This window comes from Trachemys scripta, chromosome 1, assembly GCF_013100865.1.
Source record: "Trachemys scripta elegans isolate TJP31775 chromosome 1, CAS_Tse_1.0, whole genome shotgun sequence".
Classification (NCBI taxonomy): domain Eukaryota; kingdom Metazoa; phylum Chordata; order Testudines; family Emydidae; genus Trachemys; species Trachemys scripta.
This window is the reverse complement of record NC_048298.1, coordinates 250,339,671-250,359,643: the sequence shown is the minus strand read 5'-3', so window position 1 is coordinate 250,359,643 and position 19,973 is coordinate 250,339,671. Positions and strand designations below refer to the sequence as shown.

Here is a 19,973-nt window from a genome sequence, read left to right as displayed (position 1 = left end):
TCATGACTGGTGTGAAGAAAGTAAATAAGGTAGTGTTGTTTACTCTCTCATAACACAGGAACTAGGGGTCACCAAATGAAATTAATCGGCAGTAGGTTTAAAACAAAAGTATTTTTTCACACAATGGACAGTCAACCTGTGGAACTCCTTGCCAGAGGATGTTGTGAAGGCCAAGACTATAACAGGATACAAAAAAGAACTAGATAAGCTCATGGAGCATAGGTCCATAAATGGCTATTAGCCAGGATGGACAGGGATGGTGTCCCTAGCCTCTGTTTGCCAGAAGCTGGGACTGGGCAATGGGATGGACAACTTGACAATTATCTGTTCTGTTCATTCTCTCTGGGGCACCTGGCATTGGCCACTCTCAGAAGACAGGATAGTGGGCTAGGTGGATCTTTGGTCTGAACCAGTATGACTGTTCTTATGTTCAGATCCATCACACAGACATGTCACTTGAACTAATAGAGTAACTAATAGCAGTAGTAGATTGTCCTCCTCTGTGTGGATCTGCCCTAGAGAGGAATGAAATACATACTTTGCCAGTGGGTTTTGTGGATATTTGCTGACAGCAGAGGGAAATGGGATCCTGAAATCTTGGGTTCCATTCCAGGCTTTGGCAGGGAGTGTATTTTAGTGGGCTGTCTTGGGGCAAACTCACTGCCAGAGCACCTCCTTATGCTAGGATGTGACATTGCAGGGGTTCTTCTGCTCCAGTGCCCCTTGCTGTCTGTCATCTGGTGCTGTAGCCATCTGCAGCTTCCTTGGCCTGGCCCTTCATGTTCAGTCTCCATTTCTGGGATAACAGAAATGTCTACACAGAAAAACCCAAAGTCTAATGGCCCTTATGCCAGACCTTCATCCCCCATCTCTGACTCGTCAGTCTCTGCCTCTTTTAGTTGTGAGGCTAACCCTGTTGCTGGGGGTGGTGTGAGAGAGTGGACCCAGGCCCGACCCTGCTCTGCCCTCACCTCTGGGTTGTGGACCAGAGACCCTATGTTAGACAACGAAGGTGTTCTGTGTACAATCCCTTCCCACTTCCCTGGGCTGCTCCTCCCTTTTCCCTGTTTATCTGTCTCTCTCACTGGGCCATGGGCATCACTATTCCCATTCTGGAGTTCTGTCCTCTCCTATGGCTTCTTCCCAGCCAGGTACTGAGGAGCTTCCTCAAGGGCACTCTCCGCTTCTCTGGCAATGGCCCTCCTCTGTCAGAAGCCTGGTCTACAACTAAAACGAATGTCAACTCAGCTACATGGCTGAGGGGTGAAAAGAGATGTAGTTAAGTTGACCAAAGCCCTGGTATAGACACCGTAGGTCGACTAAAGAATACCACCTCTCAAGGGGGTGGATCGACCACAAGGACAGGAAAATCCCTTCCATTGCTCTAGCAGTGCCTGCACTAGGGCACTACAGCAGGATAGCTGCAGCGCTGTAGCTGTGCTGCTGTAGTGTCATCGAGACCTGAGCTGTGGCTTTTTATGCCAGCTGTTGCTAATTGGCCCCCTAGTTGCAATTGGAGGAGTAACTGGTCAATCTGTTAACATTTTCCTGGCTGTCCGTGTGGGGGTCTATACACCCCATCACATGAGCACAGATCTTTTTTTCTGTTTTTCTCCCCAGGCTTGAGCCCTTCTGCCCTGTCCCCTCCAACCTGTCCCTGTTGCATTCCCAGTCCTGTCTCTTCCCTACCACTTGATTCTCTTCCATCCCATTCATCTCACTTACTGAGCTCCACTCCTCAGGCTTCTCATCTTAGGGCACGTCTTCACTACCCGCTGGATCGGCGGGTAGCAATCGATCTATTGGGGATCGACTTATTGCGTCTAGTGAAGACGCGATAAAAATCGATCCCTGATGGCTCTGCCGTCCACTCTGGAAATCCACCGTGGCAAGAGGCGGAAGCGGAGTTGACGGCGGCGCGGCAGCGGTCGACTCGCCGCTGTCCTCACAGCCAGGTAAGTCGACCTAAAATACGCAACTTCAGCTATGCTATTCATGTAGCTGAAGTTGCATATCTTAGGTTGACCCCCCGTAGTGTAGACCTAGCCCCAATCTCCTTGCCCTCTCTAAGTCCCCACAACTCCCAGTCGTTCCCTCTCCTCACACCTAATCCCAGCCTCCTTGTCCTGCCAGACCCAGTTGTCTTGTGAGATCTGTTTCCCCTCCTCTCTATGCCCTCCCCCTGGTTCCTAGTCCCAGTCTTCCCTCTCCAATTGCCAGTTACAATCCCTGCCCCTCCCTTTCCCAGATCCTGTTTCACCAGACTCATTGTCACAATGTAATCTTTTCCCTCAGTATCCCCCACACTCCTGGTCTGGCTCTTGTTCCCTCTGCATTTGAGTCAGATGGTTTTCTCCTCCACATGGGCTCGGTGCCAGTAGTAGGATCATTGAGAACTTAGGAGAGAGAGGCTCCCTCCTCTTAGTTTTGATGCTTGGCCAGGAGCAGGTGGGAGCAGCTGTTACAGAGACGAAAGATCCTTTTGAGATGCTGTTGTCCTGGGCTGGAGCCTGCTCAGTATCTCTGTGGGGATGCTGCATGCACATTTGGGTCAGCACTAGGTGCTGTGAGAGGCTTGAGTTGAGGCTAAACACTTCAGAGTGATTTTAGTTAGCTGTCTAGCTCGTGCACATCTCTGAAAAAAATTGCAGTTCACGCATGTTCAGTAAAGGCTCAAAATTTAGCCAACTTTGGGTTAATTTTCATGGGAGCTGCAGAAAGACATACTTGACACTTAAGGCTACCCCCATGCCAAATTTCAAGTCTGCTCCAGAACATGGAGCATTTCAAAAAAAGGGGTCACCAGAATTTAACATGGACAAAACGTATCTTTCCCCAGTCTTGTTCTTGGAAATGGCTGGACAGTTGTAGCTGAAATTTTCCAGAACATCAGAGCAGACACCCAGCATGGAAAATTTCAGCCTAACTGGTTAAATTTTGGAAAAGTTATAAGAAACTGAAAGCAGAATCTTATATGGGAAGTGTCTGACAAGCCTAATAATAGGCAGTGCTACCAGCACTACCTACAATATATGTGTCTCTAGCAACAATCTGGAATTTAGATGTGGGGGATGAAGGGAGTTACTGAATCCTTGATACCTAATGAGAGAAATTTTGAGCAAAGCTACAAAAATATTTTTTGGCATTGAGTAGACTTGGCTAGGTTTAGAATATTAATTTTTTCCCCTTCACATTTTAAAATCTTTTGAACTTTCTCACACTGCCGGTATGAGTTTCTCTATAAGTAATAGACATAAAAGTCACAAACTTCTGCTTAAAAGCAATTAGTTATGGCAACATGTGGTTTATTCTTTAATAGGCTTCTAAAGTTATTTAAGAATCAGGAGCCAAGGAATAATTTCAGCATATACTATTCTAAATATTAATTGTTGTATCAGAAAATCTAATTCCAGACCTTCAAATAATCCTAACACATGAATGTTACCTGCCATGGTATTTTACAGTAGCTTGAAGTGTATCTTTAATGAAGTATTTTCAATGAGAAACAATTTAAAATCTTTAAGCTATTATTCTGTTTGAAGTCATGCACCATGTTCCAGTTGTTTAAATATTCATTGGCAGCTTCTACATATTGATCTCTTTATTCAGTTTTTTTATTTTGATAAATCTGATTCCATTGAATTAAAGTGGAAGTGCAAGGCGTGTGTTCAAGTAAAGGCCTTATTCAGTGTAACTTTAGACACCATTTTAGAAAGACTGATACCATCCTCATCAGCAAATTAGGGAAATATGGTCTACATGAAATAACTATAAGGTGGGCACATTACTGGTTGAAAGACCATTCTCAAGTTCGCTGTCAAACTGGGAAGACTTCCCTAGTGAGGTTCTGTAGGGTTCAATCCTGGGTCCAGTTAGTCACATTTTTATTAATGACTTGCATAATGGAATGGAGAATATGTTTATAGAATTTGCAGATGACACCGCCATGGGAGGGCTTGCAAGCACTTTGGAGGACAGGATTAAAATTCAAATTTACTGTGACAAATTGGAATTGGTCTGAAATCAACAAGATTAAATTCAGTAAAGACAAGTGCAAAGTACTACACTTAAGGAAAAATCAAATGCACAACTACATAATGGGGAATAACTGAAAAGGTGGTAGTACTGATGAAAAGGATATGGGAGTAATAGTAGATCAAATTAAATGTGTTAACAATGTAATGCAGTTGTGAAAAAGGTTAATATTCTGGGGTGTATTAGTGAGACCACTGTATATAAGATGGGAGGTAATTGTCCAGCTCTGTTTGGCACTGGCGAGGCCTCAGCTGGAGTACTGTGTCCAATTCTGAGCACCACAGTTTAGGAAAGATGTGAACAAATTGGAGAGCGTCCAAAGGAGAGCAACAAAAATGATACAAGATTTAGGAAAACTGACCTATAAGGAGAGGTTTTTAAAAAAAAAAAAAAAAAAAAAAAAAGTTTGGGTATGTTTAGTCTTGAGAAAAGAAGACGGGGGGCAGAAGGCGTGGGGGAGAGAATGGGAACCTGATATGTCTTCAAAAATGTTAAGGGCTGTTATAAAGAGGATGGCGATCAGTTGTTCTCCATAGCCACTGAAGGAAGGCCAAGAAGTAATGGGCTTAATCTTCAGCAAGGTAGATTTAGGTTAGATATCAGGAAAAGCTTCTAAGTCATGTCTATACTGCAATGTAAGCCCAGGATTAGTGGGACTTAAGTCAGCTGACCTATGTAAGGGAGCCCTGGGCTTGGGTGCCTACATTGTATTTTATCCCTATGTTAAGACTCTTTTTAACCTGGGTGTGAACCTAGGGCTCTGGCATCCACGCTTCAGTGCTCAGATCTGAGTCAAAGTAACCATATCCCAGAGTCCCTAGTATCCCTCCCTCCCAGTAAACGTAGCCTCTCTAGCCCTAGGACCATGGTGCACTGGGGAAAACTTTACTGCCTGCCCTGTACATTCCCAGGAAGCAGCTCACTTTGCAAAAAGCTTGATTGGTTCACTCTCCATTGCAAACCCAGGAGGTTCGCTGACTGTGCTTACAGATCAGTGATCAGAAGAGAATGGGTTAACACTGACTGGAGCTGCTGCCATTTGCAAAGGGGGCATGGCTTCCATTGTCAATAGAGTGGATTGCAGATGGCTGGGATAGAGAGGACTAAGGCAGTTGTCCCACGGAATTGTAGGATACTTCCAGCTGACTCCTGGGATCTGAGTCAAGCAGGGCTGCATCTACACTGCAAAACAAAGGACTCAGACCCCGGGTCCAAGCTTAGCTTGAGCTCAGTGGCCAAGGACCCTGGCTCATTGCAATTGCAGTGTAGGTGCAAGGGAGGTTAGGCTTGAGCCTGGGCTGAAGCGCAGACTTACGCTGCAGTGTAGACATACCCTAAGAGTAGTTAAGCACTGGAATGGGCTTCCAAGTGAGGTTGTGGAATCCCCATTATTGGAGGTTTTTAAGAAGAGATTGGACAAACACTTGTCAGTGATGCTGTAGATATACTGGGTCCTGCCTCAGTGCAGGAGGCTGGACTTGATGACCTCTCAAGGTCCCTTCTAGTCCTGCATTTCTGTGATCTGGTAAGCCTCTTTGGATCTCTGTAATGCTTGCAAAAATGAATGAAAGAAGAAAATAGAACAAGAGAAAGGTATGTTTTTTTTCTACTGTTCTCTGTAATAGCGTTGATACCACCTATTTATCTATGCTTTTACCTTCTTTGCTCTCCAGGGTAAGAATAATCTCATCTTTAAGTTTAACAGAGTCAGTAGTGTGTGTATGGAGGGAAGAACCTGAACTTATGGGACTAGTCAAGTCTACATTGGAAAAGGCTTATGGGTATAGTTATACCAGAGTCCCACCAAAGCCTTCTAGTGTAAATGCAGTTTCTGCCAGCAGAAATGTGCTTTTTCCCAGAACTGTACTGTCAAATAAGTGGTACCTTTTTCTGATATAAAGCTCTATGCTATGGCTTTTGCTGGCATAAATGTGTTGTTTTTTTTTTTTTTTTTTTAAATCATGCTTCAATTGACATTATTACACTGGCAAAGGTTTCTAGTGTAGACTGGTCTTAGATGGGCTGTAGAGTGCTTATCATTTCCTCAGGTATAAAATGAGGAAAGATCTGTTTACAGCAATATATGAGTATACCAGCCTCAAATTTTTCCAAGTAGCTATTCATAGAATTAATGGTTTGTGCCTATTTTTTAAATTTCTGGATAAATTGTTGAGTCAAGTCTCAAAAGGAAAGACCTCCTCCTTCAGTTTGCATACTATCTTTTGATGTATTTTAAATTGTTTTACTGCTCTCTGTGCTTCAGTGAGAGGTGTGTGTTTATAAACTAAAATTATTTGGATTGTACAAAAGGCAGGAAACTAAAAACAAACTATTACACAAGCAACTGTAAATTGAACCTCTTGCACAATATGACATTTTGTGTTAATGTAAGTGGTCTTAATCTCAAGGTCTTTAAAAATATGTAGAGTATGAAATGGGACCAAGTTGTAGTTTTCACAGCAGCAGTGACTTTGAATTTCTTGACTCCTGAGCATTTAAAATCTTAAGCTAATGCAGGATTAAAGGTTAGGGTTAAATTTTTTAAAAGCACCTAAATGACTTAAGAATCATAGACTATCAGGGTTGGAAGGGACCTCAGGCGGTTATCTAGTCCAACCCCTGTTCAAGCAGGACCAATCCCCAGACAGATTTTTGCCCCAGATCCCTAAATGGCCCCCTCAAGGATTGAACTCACAACCCTGGGTTTAGCAGCCAATGCTCAAACCACTGAGCTATCCCTATATTTTCAAAAGGTACTTAGGAGCATAAGTCCCATTGACTTTCAATCAGTGACTTAGGAACTGTAGCAAGTGGGACTCACCCCTGCGGCGCCTCCCACTGGTCATCTTGGGAATTAGCTCATCCAGCCTCCAGACCACCCCCTGCAGGCCGGTGTCCCACTGCCACTGGGCCCCTGCACCCCTCCCTGGACTCCGGTGCCCCATTATCTGGGGTGCTGCCCCCTGTATTTGCCACCTTAGTGGAAGAGGGCAAAGTGGTGGTGAGAGGTGTCCTCCAGATGGCCTGGGACACTATGGACTTGGTGGCCAGGGTGGTCGCCTCGGCAGTGGTCATGAGGTGCAGTTCCTGGTTACAGTCCTCTGGGCTGTCCCAGGAGATGCAGACTACCCTTCAGGACCTCCCATTTGAGGGAGCAGGACTCTTCTCTGAGCTGACTGACACACGGCTCCATGGCCTTAAAGACCCCCATGCCAGCCTCTGGTCCTTGGGCCTGCACCCCCTCAACAGGCTAAAAAGCTATTCTGGCCGCTGCCTCCTCCGTCAAGGTTGTGGGGTGTCCCCCGGTCCGGCTCCTACAGAAAGAAGGAGAAAGACAAGGGGTTTAAGCATCGGCACCCTTTGTCTTCCTGCTCCTCTGCCCAGAGAGCAGGGCTACCAGAAACAGGCATTTTGAGGATGCACCCGAGGATGGTGCCCCAGCCACTGCCCAGGATCCACCCCCCTGCTCTCTCCTCGACCACCTTGGCCCTTCCAGTCGGCCTTGTCACAGCTGACCTTGGACCGCTGGGTGCCCAACACAATGTTTTTGGACTACACCCTGCAATTCATGGCCGACCCTCCATCCCCCCCCCCCTTCCCCATCCTTCTTCAGAGACCCTTCTCATGAGCAGGTACCAGTGCAAGCGGTTGAGAACCTCCTGTGCTTGGGGGCACTGAAGGAGGTCCCTCCAGACATGAGAGGGAAAGGGTTCTACTCCAGCTATTTCCTAATCCTGAAAGCTAAAGAGGGCCTCAGACCTATTCTAGACCTGCGACGCCTCAAAAAGTCCCTCAAGAAGTTAAAGTTCTGTATGGTCTCCCTAGCTTCCATTATCCCCTCCTGGATCCAGGAGACTGGTATGCTGCCCTCGACTTAAAGGATGCATATTTCCATATTTTCATTTGCCCGGGGCACAAGTGTTTCCTCCGTTTTTTGTTGGGCCACCGACCTGGTTTGCTCCACCTGTCGCGATCTGGGGCTGTTAATAAATGAGACAAAGTCAACCTTAGTCCTGATGCAGCACATAAAGTTCATTGGAGCGGTCCTCAACTCTACCCAGGCCAGGGTTTTCCTCCCTGAGGCCCTGTTCCGGGCCATGGTGGACCTGATCTTGTGTATACAAGCTCACCCTCTCACCACTGTTCATATGTGCCTGCGGCTGTTAGGCCAAATGGCAGCCTGTACTTACGTGGTTCTGCACGCACAGCTCCACCTCAGGCCGCTGCTGGTGTTGGTCTACATCCCCCACGGGAACAGCATGGACTGTGTAGTCAGTGTTCCGGACCGCATTCAGTCATCACTTGCATGGTGGCAAAACCCTAGAGCGGAGCTGGAGGAAGTCCTGTTTGCGGCCTCTCCCTGCCGTCTGTTACCCTTGTCTCCGATGCTTCGGCTCTGGGGTGAGGAGCCCACCTAGGCAATCTCAGCACGCAAAGTCGTTGGTCCCGCCTTCATTGTTCACTACACATCAACATCCAGGAACTCAGAGTGGTCCGCCTGGCCTGCCTCGCCTTCCTACATCACCTGAAGAGCAAGGTGGTCCAGGTCCTGATGGACAATACAGCAGCTATGTTCTATATCAACAAGCAAGGCAGAGCCAGGTTGTCTGCCATGCACCTCCCGGGGGCCAGGAAAGCCTTGGCAGATTGCCTAAGCAGGACCTTCTCGCCTTGCCATGAGTGGCCTCTCCATCTGGAGGTGGTCAGCATCATCTTCCACAAGTGGTGGACTCCCCAGGTGGACCTGTTTGCGTCCAGCCACAATAGGAAATGCCACATCTTCTGCTCCTTTTGGGGTCAGACGCTTTTCTGTTCCCATGGTCGGGGGCTCTAATGTATGCCTTTCCCCCAGTTCCATTGATCCATAGAGTCCTCATGAAGATCAAGCAGAACAGGGCTAAGGTGATCCTCATAGCACTGGCTTGGCCATGCCAGCACTGGTTCGGCATGCTGCTGGACCTCTCGGTGGCTGCTCCGTTACGGCTACCGCTCTGGCCAGATTTACTGTTGCAAAACCACGAACCTGGCAGCATTGCACCTGACAACTTGGCTGCTGCGTGGCTAAATGCAGAGCAGCAGGATTGCTTGGCGAGAATCCAGCAAGTCTTGCTGGGCAGAAGAAAGCCCTCCACTAGAGTGATCTATATGGCCAAGTGGAGGCTGTTTACATACTGGTCCTCAAATAAAGACATTTGGCCTGAGCGGGCTTCTCTGCAGTTGATCCTGGACTACCTTCTGCACCTGAAGCTCCAAGGCCTGTCCCTGTCATCCATTAAGGTACATCTGGCTGCTATTTCGGCTTTCCATCCGCCACTAGAGGACAGGTCGGTTTTTGCCGACAACATGACTGCCAGGTTCCTCAAGGGCCTCTACCCGTACATCAGGGACCCAGTCCCTCCACGGGACCTAAATCTCATGTTATCCTGGCTCATGGCACTCCCTTCAAGCCTCCGGCTTCCTGTTCTCTCCTCCTCCTTCCTTGGGAGGTCACGTTCTCGTTCGCAATAACTTCGGCCCAGTCTCTGTTATTAGGGCACCTACCTCTTGCCCTGTGTGCTTTGGTATTTGATATTAGGGCACCTACCTCTTGCCCTACAGTCTTTTACAAAAACAAGGTCCAACTGCGTCCACACCCGGCCCTCCTGCCCAAGGTGGTTTTCCAGTTTCATATGGGCCAGGACATTTATCTGCTCGTCTTTTTTCCAAAGCCACATCATAAATCGAAGGAGGAGCGTCGGCTACATACCTGGAGTAAATACCTTGTTTTTTGAGACCGGGAGTAACTTGAATATTGATGTGATTTTTGGTATAAGTGACCATCTATCACAATGTCTAGCTTGCCTTGGTGGCAAGGTAGACCAGAGAGGGTGACCAGATAGAAAGTGTGGAAAAATTGGGACACTTCCCGGAGGTATACGGGGGGTAATAGTTGTTCATACAAGTCCCTAATATCGGGATGTCTGGTCTCTGTAGACTGGAATGCCCAAGGGAACTGTCTGTGTCCTGCTCCATGGTAAGACTGTTAGTGTTTAGAAGTTCATACTTGTTACTGGGTTGGTGAAATCTAATTATACTGTAGAACATACAATCATTTGGGGGGTTTTGCTTTGCTTCTTGACAGTCTACCCTGAGGTTGCCACTTATAGCCTTGAGCCACTCCAGACAGCCTCTTCCCAAGGTACATGATGTTAAACATTCATAGTATTGTCCTTTGTGGTTTTTAGCATGCTTATGCCACATGGCTATCACAAACTTATAACAATAGTAAAATATTCCTTATATACCATTTTGTTGCAATGTGTCATATAGATACATAATCAGCCTCTATTTTGTGGTTGTGTGATTTTTAATAATAATATAATGACTATAAACCACATGTCCTGGCCTGAGATATTGTATACCAGTATTCAATCCAGCTACTTATTTCTTAAGAACAGGACTACTTCAGATTCTCCCCCCCCCCCCCCCCAACCGCTGTATAGTAGTATTAAATAATGTAGCATAGTCTTAAGTATTCTTTTGACATGTTTTTATCTCGTGGGAAATATCTACATTTTTGGTACTTCAGGCTGGGTATGACTTGCCATTTCCAGATATTTTCAGAATTCCGCTTAATCTGATTTCCTTCCAGGTTTCTTCCCGCCCTCCGCCCCCCCCCCCCCCCCCATAATTGCATTCTACTTGGCTCCAGATAAGGAGTTATATGGGTGAATGAGCATAGAACATTCCAGCTGGTGCAACAGCTTTATTTATGCGGAGTGACTGCATGAAAGAGCACACAGGAGTTTTGGAAAGAGCTTCTAATTGCATCAAAAGAGATCCATATTATTATTGAACTGAAAAGCTTCTTTGAGATTTTACCCACTTTCACTTGCGCTTTTCACATGACAAACTAAGGGTAGTGTTGGTCACCTAGTTGATAGTTAGCTTGGGCTCTGACTGGAAAAATGAGACTAGAAGCTTTGTTCTTTTTATGATCATCTATAGCACTACAGCAGTAATATAAATATCTTTTATAATTTTTGAAATGTTATGATGTGGTTATAACCCATATGATGATGCAGTTGTACCCTTATTTTAAAAAATGCTACAAGCGTTCCAAAGTAATCGTCCCAAACCACTACAACTTCCAATAGTGTTACTACAGTGTGTTTGACCATTACTGCAGAACTGTGTGTGTGTGTGTGTGTGTGTGTGTGTATTCTTGTGTACTTCACAAGAAACTCCCGTTTTTAATTTCTTGAGGCATCTTTGTTTTTTAAATTCGACGTTGTCAGCTGCAGTGCATTGTTAAACTTTCATTTTTGCACCTATTATGAGTAAAGAGGCATGAGTATTAGTACTATAAGAACATAATACATCTCAAGGAAACAAAATGTAGATATCAGTAAGTTGGAACTTGCCTTAAAACCCAGTTTTCAGATTGGCTGTTGAAACATAAAACCAAAGGGATTAAAGAAGCAGCCAGTACACATCACAATAAAATAAAAGCTTTCCTCTCCTACAACAATGTAGAAATTTTGTGAACTATACTGTAAGAACTTGCTCTATGTGAGTAGGGGAGGTGGAATGGGAGGAAGGCGTTTTAAACTTAATACAGGTACTTTGCCTATTGACGTGTATAAGCAAGAACATTACAAACGTGCACATAATTGAATAGTGTATGGTCTGTTAAGTGTAGAGTGTCTAGGCCAATATTTCAGTCAAGTTCTAATCTATATAATCAAAATAAATATTTTTATCATGTAGTCAGTCCCCTGTGCTAAAATGTGATAGTGACGCAGAATATGTGGATTAGAGCTCGTCTATGCTGTGAAGTGTCCACATTCTGTAAAGGAAAACAGAAGCTAATGAGCCCTGAACAGTCACTGGGAGAGTCACAGATTGAGCAATTAGAGCTAAACCTTCATTGTATCCAGTAGATGAGACCAACTTTCCTTCCAAGAATAATTAAAACTACTGTTTTTATACCGTGCCTTCAATTTGGCTGGGTACAGAAACTGTGTGAACTGCCTTCTTCACAGAACTGGTTAGGAACAAAAGTTTTTTTTTCTTTTCTGCTGTCTGTTGCAGGGCTTTCTCTCATTACTTTGAGGATTCTGTCACACTCCTTCCTTTGTACTTGTCTGGATCCAGGAACGTCCTATTACAGCAGACTGGGGGGAAAAAATCCATGTATTAAAGTAAGGGGGAGGGAGGAAGACAGCTCTTCTTCTCCTTGGTGGTGTGGTGAGACCTACCCTTCCTGTCTCTCCGCTTTAAGCAGTAGAAAAATCCTGTTGTCTCAGGACACACAGAAGTCTTCTCAGCCAGATAAGGGCACCAGAGGATACTGGGGGCAAACTGAATGACATCAAGCACAGCGGCATTGGGCTGCTGTCAGAGAATAAGTTGGACAGAACGGTTGAGTGGTAGTGAAGCAAAAAGATGGAGATTCCTCTGGATTTAGGGGGAGAAAGAGGGGCTGAGCCTCTCATGTTTTTAGTTTGCAGTTGCAAGCCTGCAATGTAACTGCTGCTTCTAGGACCAGAAAGTTTTTAACTTGCAAATTCAGTCATTAATTTACCCACTACCTATTGAAACTCGCATTTGTTGGAAAAAGCACCAACAAATCCAAAACTCTATTCAAAGACCTGGTTAGCTTACTTATATATTTGGAAAACATCTGGAACACACAAGACCACCCTTGTCTGATGCTTTTGTTTGTTTGGAGATGGGCAGATGTGTGTGGGGGAGTCCAAAACAAAAGGCTTTAAAAACAATAAATGGCCTGAATCAGCATCAGGTAACATTGAAAGCTCTGGGTCAAGTAAATCATACATAACGTGGCAAAAAAATGTATGCTAAGGAATATGAATAACACAGATGAGTTCTTCCGAATTCAGGGAAAGCCAACTTTTTGTGTAACTTACAGAAAGCCCAAGAAGCTTTCTGATAAGGGCAAACCTCCCATTAGTGTGTTTGAGGATGTTAGTTAATTTCCTCTACATGTACATGGCTGCTGTGCTGCTCGTGTGAAATTCACGGAAGCAAAAATGTGTCCCTGTGTATGAAAGAAGCTCCCAGTAGTAGGTTGCTCTAAAAAACATATCATGAGGGGATCAAAAAAATCTGCCACTTTAACACCATTCACACAATCACTTAACATGATTTTAGTTTTAGAAAATTTGAAATACCTTGCAAGTTGCAGACCAATATTAATACTCATGGAGTGCAAGACTTGGCAAGTGTCTCAAACACATGAAGAAACCTGTTTATTATTGCACTTGTTGATGGATCCACTGGTAGGCATGTAGCTGAGCAAGAGATAGCAAACATTAGATGGGATCCTTGTACTCTGTGCTAACATACAGTAGGAGACTTGGAATCTGGGATAGCTCGTGGTAAATTGTAAACCGCTTTAAGGCTTGCGGTAATGAAGATAACAGAGCTCAAATTAAAACTGTTTGGCCTGAATTTGGATGTAGTGGTGAATATAGGCTAATAAGTATACAAGCGAAGTATAGGCAAGATACTTTGTGCTTGTTCTGGACCACAAAATAGACTGTTGCCATATTGAATAGCTTGAATGTATTTTGAAAGACACATTTGACTTTGAGATGACTGTGATCTATTTTGGCACTGTGCACTTTGTGCACTGGATTGCTAATCAAGGCAGAGCATTGAAGATAATGATAAAAAGTTATCATTTGAGAGTCATCCATTTGAAACAATGCAAAAATTGAGTCAAGGTATAAGGTAACACAAGTGTATTCTGAAGGAGATCGAGGCAGGGTGATTGGGTGAATTCTTTCACCATGGCTGACCTCTGTTTCTCCTTCAAGGAAAGGATCTCTGGTTGTTTTGAAACTTTGTAAAAGCTAGAATGTGCAGTTCTGGAAACTGTAGCAGTATGACACTACCTTGGTCTTTATGTCTGAAAAATTATCTTTCAGGGTGACAAATTTGAAGAGGTAAATGTTTCTGGGTCTTTAGAGACAAAGCTATAGAAAAACTAGGTTTATGTGCTTGAAGCTGTTGCTATTAAGGGCTTATTATTCCATAATCTATATGATTTAGAATGTGATCTGTCAGAATATAGTGGCATTTGATTTTATATTAAAGCAGGGAAATAAAGGATAAGACCAAGTGAAAATCAGACCTACTAAAAACAACTTAAAATGACACCCCAGCTCAATAATCCAAAACAGAATAAACGGAACACTTAGAAATGCGGTTGGACAATAGAAACATCAACAATATTTCATTGAGAGAATGAGAAGAGAGTCTGCAAATTAGGATAACCATGTTTTCTTGTCAGACAACCAAATTTGAAACCTTGGGTGACAAAGGATCACGCCCACCCCCTTCAAAATATTTCTCGATTAAAAGAGTCCTCTTACCTTTCAGTTTCTAAAAGTTTTGGTAAATCTTATGCTTTTCCCACACTCCTCTTTTAAAAATGTGGTCATGCACTTCATTGCTTTCCACAGTCCTGTCCAACAACCTAATGAAAATCTGCTGGATTTCTGTCAGTGTTGAAATGCAAATTTTTTGTTTGGGAACCTTTTTGTAGTTATGAGCACACATGAGGAGTATTTTTGAATAACAAATAATGTGGTGCATGTACATTTATTAGTGAGCTAGATGTTGATGGTTTGAGGTAGCTCTTTAATATTTTTCTGTTTGCCTTTGTTATAATAAAATAAGGAAACTGACCCTATTTGATAGGAGCGTCTGAAAATTCTCAAAATTTCTTGATAAGGAGCAGTGAAAGCCAAGCAGAATCGTGGTACTATTTAAAAACAAACAAACAAACTTTAAAACAAAACAGCGGGTCCCTCTAGAGTTCCCTTCACAACCCCTTCCTTCCGAATGTATTTATGTTTTATTTAAAAAAATGTAAATCCCTCGTCTGGGTATTTTAGCCTGGATTGTCCTACCTGATGAGTGGTGATGAGTGGTCCAACTCAAGAGATGAACTTTGATTACTTGTATTTTCTCTAGTCTTCACTTCCCAGACAACATAGCTGATTTAGTCACTTCACTTGGCATGGTTTGAACATTTGCCACTCACCACATTGACTTCTAACCATATGCATTATGTTTGAATTACTTCATAGGCTCTTTCATCGCTGCTATGCCTATAATCTCCAATTACACATAAATCTACTATTGTACTTTGTTCTTGAGCAAACATTTTGTGTGTGTGTTTTTGGTTTGTTAAAATAAATCAGCCCAATACTTTTTAGAAATTTCACTTTCTAATCACAAATAGTTTTAATATCACTTGAGTATGAATGCAAACCATTAACCAACAAATAATGTACATTTTCTGAATGTAAATGTATCTTTATTTCAAATGGATAATCTGATTTCTTACTGTTGCAGAAATTTTTCATTCTTCTTGTTACTCCTAGTTATACCTTTTTTGCTACTCTAAACAGTTCACCATCTTCTTTGTTGTTTACACCTTTAAATATTTGCAGACTTGTTGTTCCCACCTCCTCTCCATTGGTATTCAGCCTAGCTATGCATATCCACTTATTTTTTCGTGATAAGTAAATTCCCTCAAGACCTCCCTAATTATTTTAAGTTATCTTCTCTGAATTCCTTCTAGTTGTCTATTTCCTCTCTCTCCTCCTCCCTCCCCCAATATTAAGGTGCCTAGAACCAGTGATGAATAGTTTATAAGGGCATTCTCATCACAGGTATGTATGAAAATATTTTTACTCCCTTCTCCATGAAGGATATTCAGCCAAAAATCTCATTACTTTGCAAGCTGATATCCACTGTCATCCTTTAGGTCTCTTCTGAAATTGCTTGCTTCCAAAAATTTTACTAGGCATTGAAGTTAGATATACTTGCTGATAATTGCTTGAATCACTTCCCCCTCACAAACACTCTTGCTCTTCCTTTTTGAAGATCTGTATCATACCTAGTCTTCTCCAATAAGAAGTAGGGAGGCAGGGGACTGACTTTCTTTTTAAATAAAAGTCAGCAATTCACTAAGTTGAACAGCATTCATTTGGAACATTATACTGAATACATTCACGTTTTCCAAATGTTTCCATAGCTGTTTTTTAATAGTAGCACTTAAAAAATCTTTATTAAATCCTAATTGTCCATACCCCTTTCTATTTAAAAAAAAAAAAGGTCAATTTGAATTGGAACTAACTTAGTTCCACTCACTTGTTAATAGGTCTGTTGTCTTATATTTTCCCTGTGATATTTTGTCAAATCCTTTGACCTTTTGGACTCCTATCTCATTCTTATGATATTTTTTCTTTTCACCTTTCTGTGTGTATCTTTTCTTTGCAAATTTAAACTGGTTTTGGATCTGTCTAAACCACTATAAAATTCACATGATTAAGCACGGTTTTTAACATCTTTTTGTTCTTAATGTGTGGATGGAAACAAACCTAGGCCCCAGTCCCACAAGCACTTAATCATGCGCTTAATTTAAAGTTAAGCAGGTGGGGAGGTGTGCTAAGGAATAAGGTGATGGTTTGTAACGGATAAAATGCAGGTTTACTAATTTACCTAACTGCACCAGTCACTACTGTTATCTTGTCCCCTCCTTTCCCTCAATTTGTTTAGTATTTACCTTTCTTACTATCCAAATTAAAGACTGTGAGCTCCCTGAGGCAGGGACTGTTTTTGTTGTGTTTGTACAGCACCTCACATAATGGGGCCCTAATCCCAATTAGTAGTACCCAAGGACCCTGAGGTAGAAATAATAAATATTTAATGCTTTAACTCTAGGCTTCAGCAATGGTTAAATAATCAGGCAGAAACACTTAGTTTCATAGTGTGGAGAGTCCATTTGTTTTTCCTCTTGTCTTTTATAGGATAATATCTCTCTAATCTAGAAATGTATATTGTACTTACTGCTGTGGTAAGTACCTGTTGCTGAGCAGATTCTCCTGGAGCTATGTTGGCTGCTGATTTTTACTTTTATTTTCTCCCTGGAATAATTGTTTTTTCCGTAAGAACTGTAGTCCTGTTATCTTCATTATTGTGTGTGTAAAGGATTTAAAATCTACCCTGGTGATGATGGAAGCATCACTTGGGTAGCTTGTACCTTCTATATTTTGCTGTAATGTTGCATTTCCTGTCTCATGGAGCCACTTTCAGATCCTCTGTTTTGCAGAACACTCCTGATTCGTAAATAATTTCTAAATGATTTCGCTTGTGTTAACATTTGGCTTGCACTTGGTTAAATTATATATTAACATAATCTCCGTACTGACGCTTAGCACAGTCTGTCCCTTTTCTGTTCTGTTGCACAAGTTCTTAACTTGTACAGTGAAAGACACAACTCTATATTCCCATAGGAGACATCTTTAGGTGTGCTGTCTGAAGGTTTTTTACTTAAATGCTTATATGCCCCTCGGTTGTTCCTGTTCAGTTGTAAGCGTGGAATTGTGTTCTCCCATAACCCGCTCTTGTGCTCTCCTCCCACCCAGCTTACTCGCTACTTTTGCAAGTTGGCAGTGCAGTGTTTAATAGTGGCATTTTGAAGTTGGATCCCCAGGCCACCTTGTGCATATGAAAATATCAGTGTGGACAGATTATTTGGGAAGAGGAAAAACTCCTCTTCCCTACAAAATAAGCGTTTTTAAGTACTTGGAAAAGTGATGTGGAATAAATGGTGTACTCTGCATAAGGCAGAACTGTTTTCGTGCCACTCATCTGTCCTTACAGAGGTGTTGGTATTTTATTTCAGTATTCCAATTTCTTTTCAATATTTTGTGGCACTGGTAATATGTTGTGCTAATATATAATTTGTAGTTCTTTTCTGATATATTTTCCATAAGTTCCCCAGCATTTTGACCCCAAGTAAAAATCTGGAGAATGATTGGCTCTATTGCTGCTGCATGTTTGTTCAGCTGTAAAGTTACATTTCCATTCTTCCTGTTTGTGACATGCTTGTTAATGGTCATTGATCAGCATGTAAAAGGCACGAGGAATGGAAATGCAATTACCAAGCTAGACAAATAGACAGTAGCAGCAGGCTCCATCAGAAACCCAGTTAGATGTCACAAAGACAAAGGAAAAGAGTGAAATAAAATTCTAGAATGATGTGTGAGGTTTGCCAGATAAAATGGATGACTCTTGAATAAGAAAATTCAAAGTCATGCAAGTTAATGAAAAATCATGCTGTCCCAGATCATTGCAGCTCTTGTCCTTGTAGAACAGGACAGTTTGTATGCTAGAAGTGTGCTGTTATAAAGTAGTGCAGAAAAATGGAAACTCAGCAAGTCTCTTTTAACATCTAGTTCACTGGGGTTGAACTGCCTTAAATGCAAACAAGAAATTGTAATTTCTGTGGGGAGTTATGTGACAAGAAGGTACTGGCCAAGGTGTGTCTTTAAAGTGATGAGGCAAGGTCCTCTCCTTGGTCTTCACTCCTATTCCTGGGATCCTGTGAACGATCAAAACTGTCACTTGCTTGGCTATGCCATGGTGATTATGTTTTTTCAGATCCAACCCTACTGTTCTAATGCTACAGCAACCTGATTCCCACAATTCTTGACCACCTTATCCTGGGACAACACCAACATCAAAATCTTAGAGCTGCTGTTGGTGTCGACAGTCTGGCTCATAAGAACATAAAAACAGCTATAAGTGTTGAAACTTTGCTTTCTCTCTCTCTCTCTCTCTCTCTCTCTCATATATATCCTGCTTCCAGAGTGGGCCTCTAGAAGAGGGTGAAAGTTGTACCTTGTGCAGTGCTATAATATGAGGGATAAGGGATACATTCCTAAAAGTCTTCTTGACCGCTGCAGGTGATTAGCTTATGTCCTAAAGCATGAGGTTTGAGTATTTTTGTTCCCCTTTGTATCACTGATTTTAGCTTGTAGAGCATTACATCAAATGTTAATTGTTTTGCAATTCTCCAGTGTAAATTTATGTACTCTAATGCCTTTGATCAGCTATCTTTCGTACTGAGTTTTCTGTTTTCTTTATCCTTCTTCCTCTATCAGACTGAAGAAACGTGTTTTTTGAAACATGGGTGAAACGGAGCAGAGACCAACAGCCGGATCCCGGTTAGGAGCTCAGGAAAATGCTGGGATCAGTACATTGGAACATGGACAGAAACTGCCTATGACACCTCCAGGAAAACTTATCTCCATCAAAATCCAGATGCTGGATGATACCCAGGAAGTTTTTGATGTTCCGGTAAGAGTTTGAAAATGAAATGATCAGTCAGTGATTTTTTTAAAAGTATTTTGTGAATTGAGTCTCCAAATACTGACTTTGTAGTTCATTGATGGCTAATTGATTTGAATTGTTTAATTGAAACAATTGCTCCTGTACCACCATTATTTGTATAGCTGTACTGTACTGTACAGCAGAGTAGCATTAAACAATTTAACAGATGGCTATCATTGCTCTCATAGTTATTTCTGTTTGAATAGCTTCAAAAACAGTTCAAAGCAGTAATATTTTCAAATGTTGTGACAGTGGTTTCTTCCCCATTGCTTCTGGTATTTTCATAAGTGCTGGGTATCTTGCTCTTTGTTCACCTAAACTATAGAGCTGTAGTGATGTTTTATTTCCTAAATTCTAGCAGTGGTGACTGCTACACGTATCAGATTTTTCATGAATTAAATTGCTACTAAAAATAACAAAATGTAAAAAAAAAAAATCTTTTATTGTATTCATATGCAAGGGAAAGGCCCAGAGAAATCCTAACTTAAGTTTCCTTTCCATGCATTAATTTTTGTAATTTATCTAAGTTGTATTTGATAAATGAGGAAATATGACGTGTGTGTGTGAGAGAGAGAGGTGTTCCTAGTTTTGTTTTGAAGACCAACTATCCTTTCTTTACATGTGACTCAGAATGACAAAAAAAATTTAACATAACTCTGTGATCAGTGATATTTAACAAGCCATTGAAGATTTGTGTGCTCAAAGCATTTAATAGTGAAATATCTTAAATATTATTTTTA

At 42.3% G+C, this 19,973-nt stretch overlaps 1 protein-coding gene across 5 annotated transcripts in view; it reads left to right on the top strand.

Annotated features, from left to right (window-relative positions):
• Positions 1–19,973, top strand: part of FARP1 (FERM, ARH/RhoGEF and pleckstrin domain protein 1) — a 337,576-nt gene that overhangs the window by 40,411 nt on the left and 277,192 nt on the right. For all 5 annotated transcript variants that reach the window (XM_034758230.1, XM_034758229.1, XM_034758231.1 and 2 more), the window contains exon 2: positions 19,005–19,200. In XM_034758230.1, the coding sequence (XP_034614121.1) occupies positions 19,030–19,200 (171 nt within the window). In that variant the 5' untranslated portion in view covers positions 19,005–19,029. The remainder of the gene's footprint in view (positions 1–19,004; positions 19,201–19,973) is intronic.